The sequence below is a fragment of the Lipotes vexillifer genome, unplaced genomic scaffold, assembly GCF_000442215.2.
Source record: "Lipotes vexillifer unplaced genomic scaffold, Lipotes_vexillifer_v1.1 scaffold1261, whole genome shotgun sequence".
Taxonomy (NCBI): domain Eukaryota; kingdom Metazoa; phylum Chordata; class Mammalia; order Artiodactyla; family Lipotidae; genus Lipotes; species Lipotes vexillifer.
In genome coordinates, this window is record NW_006796548.1 from 895,159 (window position 1) to 906,490 (window position 11,332).

At 44.3% G+C, this 11,332-nt stretch overlaps 1 protein-coding gene across 2 annotated transcripts in view; it reads left to right on the forward strand.

Annotated features, from left to right (window-relative positions):
* Positions 1 to 11,332, forward strand: part of HDAC1 (histone deacetylase 1) — a 40,878-nt gene that overhangs the window by 23,813 nt on the left and 5,733 nt on the right. For both annotated transcript variants that reach the window (XM_007468677.1, XM_007468676.1), the window contains exons 3-5: positions 2,792 to 2,909; positions 8,732 to 8,806; positions 10,881 to 11,019. In XM_007468677.1, the coding sequence (XP_007468739.1) occupies positions 2,792 to 2,909; positions 8,732 to 8,806; positions 10,881 to 11,019 (332 nt within the window). The remainder of the gene's footprint in view (positions 1 to 2,791; positions 2,910 to 8,731; positions 8,807 to 10,880; positions 11,020 to 11,332) is intronic.

Genomic DNA, 11,332 nt, shown 5'->3' on the forward strand with positions numbered 1-11,332 from the left:
CTATAAAGTTTTTGTTGTTTTTTTTTTTTTTTTTTTTTTTTTTTTGCGGTAAGCAGGCCTCTCACTGCTGTGGCCGCTCCTGCTGTGGAGCACCGGCTCTGGACACGCAGGCCCAGCGGCCATGGCTCACAGGCCCAGCCGCTCCGTGGCATGTGGGATCTTCCCGGACCGGGGCACGACCCCGTGTCCCCTGCATCGGCAGGCGGACTCCCAATCAAGCCCCTGGGCTTGATCTTTTGAGTAATGAAGCCACTGAAGGATTTTTAGAGGGGAGTGACATGATTCAGTTTGAATTTTAGACAGATTACTCTGGCTGTAGGATTGAGAATAGATTCATGATTGTTAAGGTTGAGGGTGGCATACCAGTTAGGAGATCGTTGCCACAATCCAAGCCAAAAATGTGTGGCCTGGGGATGGAAGTGGACAGGTTTGACAGATACGTTGGCAATAGTTTCAAGAGAAGTTGAATGTAGTAGATGAGGCAAGAGGAATCAAGGGTGATGCTCTGACTTCTGTCTTGAGCAGCAGAGTGGATGGTGGGGAGAATAGGAAACCTGGGAAAGAGGAGCATAGGAGAAATAAGGTAGTGGATACAGTCAAGATTATGGAGGTATAATGAAAGGGATTGGCAATGGACTGAAATGGAAGGCAAGCAAGGGCAGAGTTAAAGATGACACTTATGTCTTCAGTCAGAGTGGATGTTTGTATCATAACAAAAATAGCATAAGAGAAGTTCTGGAAGTAAAGTGAAATTTGAATGCCTTTAGGCTCTCAACGAGTCGTAATGTCCAGTTGAATTTGAAGTGCCTCTAGGATTCGTGAGTGGAGCTGGTTGAGAAGCTGTTGGAATTGTGAATCTGAAGCTCAGAACATCAAGATGGAGTGAAAGTCCGGGCAGTCACCTATCTAGAAGGGAGTAGTCAAAGCAGAGCTTTGACGACATTGCCAAGAGGGTAAAGGGCTTCGTATAGTGAAAACAACTTAGTATTGGAACCACTACTTGCTTTTTTCACTATGGGTGTTTTTGTTTTTTATAAATTTAATTAATTAATTAATTTATTTATTTATTTATTTATTTTGCGGTACGCTTGCCTCTCACTGCTGTGGCCTCTCCCACTGCAGAGCACGGGCTCCGGACGCACAGGCTCAGCGGCCATGGCTCACGGGCCCAGCCGCTCCGCGGCATGTGTGATCCTCCCGGACCGGGGCACGAACCTGTGTCCCCTGCATCAGCAGGCGGACTCTCAACCACTGCGCCACCAGGGCAGCCCTATTTATTTATTTTTGGCTGCGTTGGGTCTTCATTGCTGCACGTGGGCTTTCTCTAGTTGCGACGAGCAGGGCCTACTATTTGTTGTGGTGTGCGGGCTTCTCATTGAGGTGGCTTCCCTTGTTGCAGAGTGCGGGCTCTCGGCGCGCGGGCTTCAGTAGTTGTGGCTTGCAGGCTCAATAGATGTGGTGCACGGGCTTAGTTGCTCCATGGCATGTGGGATCTTCCCGGACCAGGGCTCAAACACGTGACCCCTGCATTGGCAGACGGATTCTTAACCACTGCACCACCAGGGAAGCCCCTCTATGGGTGTTTTTTTTTTTTTTTTCTTGCGTTATGCGGGCCTCTCACTGTTGTGGCCTCTCCCATTTGCGGAGCACAGGCTCCGGACGCGCAGGCTCAGCGGCCATGGCTCACGGGCCCAGCCGCTCCGCGGCATGTGGGATCTTCCCGAAACGGGGCACGAACCCGCGTCTCCTGCAGCGGCAGGCGGACTCTCAAGCACTGCGCCACCAGGGAAGCCCTATGGGTGTTTTTTAATAGAACAGTATCTGTCTTTCAATCTCAGTATTTCTCGTTATATTAAGTGAGGATTAAATGAGAGTCAAATAGTCCCTGGAGCCAGACCTTTTGAGTTCTTATTCTGGCTTACTAGCCATGTAACCTTGGGCAAATTATGTTAACCCCTCTCTGCTGTAGTTTCCTTACTGCAAAGTGAAGATAATAATAGTATGGACTTTAAAAGGTTGTGCCTAAAACAGTGACTGGCACAGAGTAAATAATTAATGTTAGCTGTATTGAAAATGCTTTATAAACTATAAAAGTATTGGTTATTAGAAAAGAGGAGGGTTGTCTTTGAAGGAGACCCACCTTTAAGGCAGGAGAGGAAGAGAATTTTTAAAAAGAGGACAGGCTGAATCAGAATGTTGGGATAACCTGGAAATTACTATGTCAAGGAAGTTATTATGGGGAGGATGTGATCAGAATTGTTGGTGTGATGATGATTCATAAAGGATTTCCCATCTATTTCAGTTATTACTAGTCACCCCTTCTTCTTGAACTCTTAGAGCCGTTTGGTCCATAATTATATATTGTTATATTGAATATTAAAAAGAAAGTGATTTGTAAAACAATTTACAAAGAGATTTAAGTCTCATCCAATTCTCACCACTTCCCTGTGAAGTAGATGTTGTTATCCCTATTTGGTAAATGAGGAAATTGAGGCTCAAGAGATAGACTTGCCACCATAATTAAATACTTAAAACAATTTTTTAAATTAAAAAATGGAAAAAAAGAAAAAAAAAATAGACCTGCCTAGGCAATAGAGCTTGAGTTGCCATCTAGGTCTTGAGATACGGAATCTCTTTTGATAATCTTATTTGCTTAACTAGATTGTGAGTTTCTTGAGGACTGAATCTCATCAGTCATTTCTTTTTATTCTGTACAGTACCTAGCTCAGTGCTGAGTGAAGACTGGCAGTAGTCAAGAATAACATGCTCTTTTTTCCCCTCTGCCCTCTAGCGCCCTCACAAAGCCAATGCTGAGGAGATGACCAAGTACCACAGTGATGACTACATTAAATTCTTGCGCTCCATCCGCCCAGATAACATGTCTGAGTACAGCAAGCAGATGCAGAGATGTAAGTCCATTCTGTTCCCTCCCTACTGCCAAGCCCCCAGTTGGATCTCCCTTCAAGTTGGAGAGACTCACCCTACCTTCCCTTGTATCCCCCATTCAGCTGACACCTGATTTCCCCTGCTTCCTGAGGGTACCAAAGTGTTTCTTTTGTCTCAAGACTGGTTTTCTTTGTTTCCTGATTGTAAGAAATAGATTGAACTTTGTCCAGTTAGGTTCACAACATTATCCGCCCCCAGACTGTAATTGTTGTAATGGAAAAAGCACCGACCTGGGTTGGGGAGACAGGTGATATAGGTCCCGGCACTGACTCTTAACTGACTGGGGCAAGTCACTTCCCCTCAGATTTTTCTTTTGTAAAATGGACTGGATGTCATCCCATGCAACTGCAACTGCTCTCACTATGTGAGTATTAGGTAAGAACTTAGCAGCCACTTAGACTCTAGGTGATGTAATCTTTGAGTTAAGGTGATTCTGCCCCTGCCCCTTGGGACTTGAAACTCAGAACAGGTCACATCTCAGAAGCCACACTCAGCTTATAGGAATTATGGGGATTGTTTTAGCTGTGTGGAAAAATTATGTTCAAATTTGGGAAGAAACTCTCATCCCTGATTTCTCACTTGTGTTATTTTAGAAATTATCCCTTAGCACCTAAGATCTCATAATAAAACAATGTAACAGTATTGTCTAGAAGAAGTTTTGAATAGTTTATGACAGCTTATTTTGAAATAACAGGAAATCTATGGCACTTTTTTGTTGCTACTGGCCACAAGGTAGTCTGATTCCCAAGGCAGAAATTTGTTACAATAATTGTGCACTGGTAATGATTAGAGAACCACAGAGACCTTTTATGAAGCATTAAGCTTCTTTGCCACCCACAACTCCAGGAGCTGCTACCCCATCTAAGTGAGGTATTTACTGTCTGAATTGACAGGGTCTTATTTCCTTCCCAGGTGAGACAGATTCATTCCTTTGCTTTAGATGGCTTTAGGGCCGTTCCATAACTTATTTAGGCTAGCGATCAGGCTCCACTCTCAGTAGAGAGGGCTCTCATTAGAGAAGCAGCTTGGTATTAAAGCAAGAGAATGAGCTTTGATGTCTTGGTTTGAATCCCATAGCTCTGCCACTTAGCTCTGTGTCCTTGAGTATGTCCCCTAGCCTTTCTGAGCCTTGTTTTACCTTCTTTAAAAGGAAGACAGTAGTGCCTGTTTCATAATGGAGTTTGGGGGGATAAGTAAGATAATGTATTTATTTATTTATTTTTAAAAATTTTATTTATTTATTTTTGGCTGTGTTTGGTCTTCATTGCTGCATGAGGGCTTTCTCTAGTTGTGGTGAGTGGGGGCTACTCTTTGTTGTGGTGTGCAGGCTTCTCGTGGTGGTGGCTTCTCTTATTGCTGAGCACAGGATCTAGTAGTATGGGCTTCAGTAGTTGTGGCATGCGGGCTTAGTAGTTGTGGCTTGCAGGCTCCAGAGTGCAGGCTCGCAGGCTCAGTAGTTGTGGTGCACGGGCTTAGTTGCTCCGCGGCATGTGGGATCTTCCTGGACCAGGGCTCGAACCTGTGTCCTCTGCATTGGCAGGTGGATTCTTAACCACTGCGCCACCAGGGAAGCCCAAGATAATGTATTTAAAGCAGTGAATAGTAGCTTTTGCTATTATAACTTATTGCTTTTATTTTCAAATCTATCAAGGCAGACAACATATTAGGCCCTCGGGAGTGTGCAGGTTTGGTTCTGGCTCCCAGCTTACTCCAGTTTTCCTGAAACCAGCATTCTAAAGTTGTGCATTGAAAAATGAGGTCTGAGAGTTTTTTGTTATTGAAGGTGGGGGTAAAAAGGATGAGGCTTTCTACACATTCAGTGCAATCCCTATCAAACTACCAATGGCATTTTGCACAGAACTAGAACAAAAAATTGCACACTTTGTATGGAAACACAAAAGACCCTGAATAGCCAAAGCAGTCTTGAAGGAAAAAAACGGAGCTGGAGGAATCAGGCTCCCTGACTTCAGACTATACTGCAAAGCTACAGTAATCAAGACAATATGGTACTGGCACAAGAACAGAAATATAGATCAGTGGAACAGGATAGAAAGCCCAGAGATAAACCCACGCACCTATGGTCAACTAATCTATAGCAAAGGAGGCAAGAACATACAATAGAGAAAAGAGAGTCTCTTCAATAAGTGGTGCTGGGAAAACTGGACAGCTACATGTAAAAGAATGAAACCAGAACACTCCCTAACACCATACGTAAACAAATCAAAGGACAAAGGATTAATCTCCAAAATATATAAACAGCTCATGCAGCTCAATATTAAAAAAATAAACAGCTCAATCCAAAAATGGGCAGAAGACCTAAAAGACACTTTCCCAAAGAAGAGAGAAGAAGCACATGAAAAGCTGCTCAACATCACTAATTATTAGAGAAACGCAAGTAAAAACTACAGTGAGGTATCACCTCACACTGGTTAGAATGGGCATCATCAGAAAATCTACAAACAACAAATGCTGGAGAGGGTGTGGAGAAAAGGGAACCCTCTTGCACTGTTGGTGGGAATGCAAATTGATACAGCCACTATGGAGAACAGTATGGAGGTTCCTTAAAAAACTAAAAATAGAATTACCAGATTTCTAGAATTCTAGAATTACCAGAATTACCAGATGGCCCAGCGATCCCACTACTGGGCATATACCCAGAGAAAACCATAATTCAAAAAGACACATGCACCCCAATGTTCATTGCAGAACTATTTGCAATAGCCAGGTCACGGAAGCAACCTAAATGCCCATCGACAGACAAATGGATAAAGAAGATGTGGTACATATATACAATGGAATATTACTCAGCCATAAAAAGGAATGAAATTGGGTCATTTGTAGAGACATGGATGGATCTAGAGACTGTCATACAGAGTGAAGTAAGTCAGAAAGGAAAACAAATATTGTATATTAACGCATATATGTGGAACCTAGAAAAATGGTACAGATGAACTGGTTTGCAGGGCAGAAATAGAGACACAGATGTAGAGAACAAACGTATGGACACCAAGGGGGGAAAGTGGCATGGGGAAGTGGTGGTGGTGGGATGAATTGGGAGATTGGGATTGACATATACATGCTAATATGTATAAAATGGATAACTGATTAGAACCTGCTGTATAAAAAAATTAAATTAAATTAAAAAAATTTAAAAAAAAAGGATGAGGTTCTCTAAGTACTTCAAGGCACCTTACTGACTTGATTCAGAGAGATGTCACTAATGCAGTGCTTTATAACCAGGGGTGTCTGCAGGAACAATAACAGGGATGAAGAGCTGAGCTTTTTTCAGTATTTACCAACACCTAACCTAGGAAGTTAATACCTGTAATAAGACCAGATAAGTCTGGTTTCCTTGCTCTTGCTAGACTGTAATTTAAATGCTTTATGGTCACTTTGAGAATTTGAGAATCTTAAGCAGAAGTTCTGACATAATTTTTAATAATTAAAAATGGGAACATAAATAAATGCAAATTTTTTTTTGGCAGATAGTCTATCAAAACATGAGGCATATGGTAGAAATGTGATAAAAGGGACTTGTGCTGGTAAAATTTGGAGGCATTCTTGTCCATTTTGTAGATGTATAAACTTAAACCCAGGGAGGTGAAATGACTTTCCCAGGGTCACACAGCAAGATAGTGGTAGAATGGAGAATGGAACTCTGGTTTCCTGATTCTGGACTATTTTAAAATATGTTGCACATAAAATATTTCAGACCCACACAAAAAAATATGAAAAATAATACAATGATCAAACATGTCCCTACAACCAGCCTAAGAAAGAAAACATTGCCAGTACAGTTGAAGCCCTCCTGGGCACCTCTCTTTGATCACATGCCCTTTCTCTTCTACTCCCCTCTCCACCCCATTCCCACCACCACCGAGGCGTAAGCACTATCCTGAAGTCAGTGTTTAATCCCATGTGTCTCTTTCTGCAGTATATGCATTTTAGTGCTTCTTGACCTACGTCAGTCAGCCTCCCCATCTCTCACCCAGTATTGCTCCCCGTCATTCTAAAGCCAGCCTAAGAATGAGAGAAGTATTTATAGTGGGAAGAGGGAAAACCCATAGAAAAGTCCTCCCTAGTCTCACAGATTAGTCCCAAGTGAGGGTCTGCTCTCCCATTTTACCCCTTTTCCATCTGTAATCACACAGCTCCCTTGAGCTGGGAATAATGGACTGGCCATCTGAGACACATGTTGGTTTGGGGCCTGAAGGAATATATTTTTTCTCGTTTCTAAAATACCAATTTCTTGTCATGGGAGCTCCACATCTCAAATAGGAGTATAGGCAAAGCTTTGTAAACCCAGACAGGCCAAGCCCACTGAAGGAGGAAGCAGCCAGAGAGGGAAATCAATTGCCGATGGACAAATAAATAGCCTGGCCTCAGGGACCAAAGTTCTTATTGACACAGCCTCCCAGTGTTTACCTGGGAAGTGGGGGAGAGAGCCACCTACTGCTTACCCCCATACACACGCCACCTTTCCTCGGAGCACTGTGCTTGGCAGGGCACCAGATCAGAGCACCCTCCCAAGTTTAGGGCAGTGCCAGAGGTGGTAACTCTTGTGGTTATTGCAAACCTTGAGCTTCAGCTGTGTCTCAAGAGGTCACCACAGTCTAAGCTGGGCTCTCCTACCCTCCTCATCCTAGGGCTCCTCCTCCTTGCTCTACTTTGGGAACCCCTGTTGATAATAATGCATGCAATGGGAAGGCTGGGACAAGAGAACAAGAATTTAGCCCCACCCCTGCCTCTAACTTCTGTATATCATTGATGTCTCAGCAGTTTCCTTTTCTGTGAGAGCAGACTTGGAGCCGTAAGGTTCCCCTGTAGCTCTGAGTCCACAGCCTTCAGGTGTGCTTCCCTTCCTGTCTTTTTCATTTTATTTGCATTATTGTTTGCATGTGGTTCCACATTATGTGTTAGTTTGTACTTTTACCCCTTAGGCCTGAAATAACTTTCCTCCAGTTGTCACTTGGTATAGTAGAAGAGCACTGGACTGTGGGAGTCAAGACACCTGGACTCTGGTTCTACCACTGCCTGGTTATATAACCTTGGGCGAGTCACTTAACTTCTCCACATCTGTTTGTTCCTCTGCACAGTGGGGTTGATATTTGTCTCGTCCAGCTTTTATGGGGTTGTTAGGATCAAATGAGACCGTGTATGTGAAATTACTGGGGAAGAGGCCAGAGTATATTTTCGTAGGCTTTTAGGACAGGCAGACCAATCCTTGAATACCGCCTCTGCCATTTACTGACAGTTCACCTCTTTGAGCCTGTTTCTCCATTTATAAAATAGGACCAAATCCTACCTCAGGTGTGTGAGGATAAACGACACCAGGTACTTAAAGCACTGAGCGTAGTGTCCGGCACGCTGTTAAGCATCCAGTGGATGACAGTATAGGTCTCTGTTCTTCACTTCCTTGTTGGCCAGCTGGGGTGAGGTCCAGGAACAAACCCAGGCTGGAATAAGAGGCTATATTTTTCTCCCTCAGGAATGAACCAACATTTTCCAAGTATTTACTTGCTAAATGCTTCCCCATATAAGATTTCTGTCAATCTTCTCAATAATTGGGTAAGGTGGATGTCATTATTGCTAGTTACAGATAATGAACGAAAGCTCAAGAAAGTTAAATGACTGGACCCAGTCACACAGCCAGTAAGTAGTAGAGCCTGGACAAGAACCCAAGCCTTCTGAATCCAAATTCTGCATTTTTTCCATCAGCTCATAAATATGTAAACAGAAACTAAAGGAAATTGTGGAAACTAACCTTTTCCTATGTTTTTTCAAGTTAACGTTGGTGAGGACTGTCCGGTATTTGATGGCCTCTTTGAGTTCTGTCAGCTATCTACTGGTGGCTCTGTGGGTAAGGAATATACATCCCTCCTTAAAGGCTGTGCTGGGTTGTACTAGTGAGGTCCGTCTTTTAGGCCACTATCCCAGTGAGGCTGACCTGTGACCATGTAAAATGGTCCTGTGAGTTTTTTCCTTAGGTCTTGAAAATGTCCTGGTTTAGTCCCAGCCCAGGTTCAATCTGACATGGTACAGACAGGTGTCCTTGGCTGTCCTCTCCTACCAAGACATCCTATATACAGGAACTCTCTGCAGACCTCATGGGCTTGTTGAGATGCTGTACATAAAAGTAACTTGTGAACTGCACAGTGCTATAAAAATGGGAAGTGTCATCATCTGTGTCTTACAAAAGAGCATGGTAATTACCTTTGGAGGTCAGAAATACTCCCCACACATCTCCCACTTCCATTAGTAATGTCTAGATTACCTCCAGGATCACTCTACACTTTCTTTTTTTTTTCTTTTAAAATTTAGGAAGTTTTTTTTTTTTAAATTAATTAATTAATTTTGGCTGCACTGGGTCTTAGTTGCAGCGTGCGGGATCTTTAGTTATGGCATGCATGTGAGATCTAGTTCCCCAACAGGGGATCGAACCTGGGCCCCCTGCATTGGGAGCGTGGAGTCTTACCCACTGGACCACCAGGGAAGTCCCACTCTACCCTTTCTCTTTTTTTTTGCGGTACGTGGGCCTGTCACTGCCGTGGCCCCTCCCGTCGCGGAGCACAGGCTCCGGACGCGCAGGCTCAGTGGCCATGGCTCACGGGCCCAGCCGCTCCGCGGCATGCGGGATCCTCCCAGACCGGGGCACGAACCCATGTCCCCTACATCGGCAGGCGGACTCTCAACCACTGAGCCACCAGGGAAGCCCCACTCTACCTTTTCTTAGCAAATGTTTATTTTTCTATGATCATTGTTTTTTCTCCTCCCGCCTCGCTACCACCTCCTAATATAATCTCAGAAAACAAAGAAGTGCACAGGGAAAAAAATTGACTACAGTCACACTGTCCACAGATAACCATCGTTACCATTTTGGTGTTTGTACATCCATGCTTTTTTCTGTGTGCATATATCTGGACATAACATATATACATCTGTATTTTACAAAAAATGTGTCATATATATGTATAGTTTTGCGCCTACATTTTTTACTCAGTAAATCTTTTTATTTATTTAATTTTTAAATTTATTTATTTTTGGCCACTCCATGCGGCTTGGGGGATCTTAGTTCCCTGACCAGGGCTCGAACCCTGGTCCCCAGCAGTGGAAGCGTGGAGTCCTAACCACTGGACCGCCAGGGAATTCCCTCTATGTTTTTATTGCTATTAAAGTTATATTGCCACGAAGGCACTTGCACACATGGTGTGTATTTCTCTCTCACTTCTTCTTGGACCTTTTTGTACTTTAAGCCTCTGTTACATTTGATATCTTTAAAATGTTTTTGTTTTTTTTTGTTTTTTTGCGGCACACAGGCGTCTTACTGTTGTGGCCTCTCCCGTTGCGGAGCACAGGCTCCGGACACGCAGGCTCAGCGGCCATGGCTCACAGGCCCAGCCGCTCCGCGGCATGTGGGATCTTCCCGGAACGGGGCACGAACCCGTGTCCCCTGCATCAGCAGGCGGCCTCTTAACCACTGCGCCACCAGGGAAGCCCCTCTTCAGAATGCTTTGACCATGAACCACATTTAGAAGTATTTACACTTGCAATCCAGGTTATGCATGCACGCGCACAACACCCTCTCTCACTCTGAAGCCAGTTTCAAAAAACAGTGGTTACCTTTACTATTATTCTGATATTTTTATTCTAGTCTGTCTCATTTAAAAATATATATACTAATCATAACCCACTAAACCAATTTTAAGGCCTACTAGTGAGTTACCACCTTCAGTTTGGAAAACAGTGTTTTTAGAGTAGCCAATATCATGTTTATTCCTGTTGGAATAGGGTAGGGGGAGAGGACTGGCTTGTGAATTGTACAATACAGCTGTTGAATAGGCAGGTCCTACCTCTCACTGGGTTCCCTTGGCTTCTTGGGGGAAAGGGAGAGAGTGGCTTGACAACAGGCTTGTGTTCTTTCTTCCCATGTCCAGCAAGTGCCGTGAAACTTAATAAGCAGCAGACGGACATCGCTGTGAATTGGGCTGGGGGCCTACACCATGCAAAGAAGTCCGAGGCATCTGGCTTCTGTTACGTCAATGATATCGTCTTGGCCATCCTGGAACTGCTAAAGTATGCCTTCCTGGCCTTGTCTCTTGGAGGAGCACCTTAGGCCAGGTTCCCATTTCCCCCTCCCCCGGGCTTGCCTCCCTAGTTTGCTTTTCCTAGCAGTGTGCTGGCTAGGATGTGTTTGGTGAGTGTCTCTGGCCATCCTCTCCTTGACGGGGTCTTGATTTGATCTGAGCCCACGGCAAGATCAGGGGCAGGCGCTGCTCAGATCCTGCCTCCAGAGTGTCCCTGTGTGGCTGGAGTTGACCCTGGCTGTAGAGTAGGAAGATCGGACTTGATCGGCTTGGTCAGGCCTCTGGAGACACCCTGCCGCTCT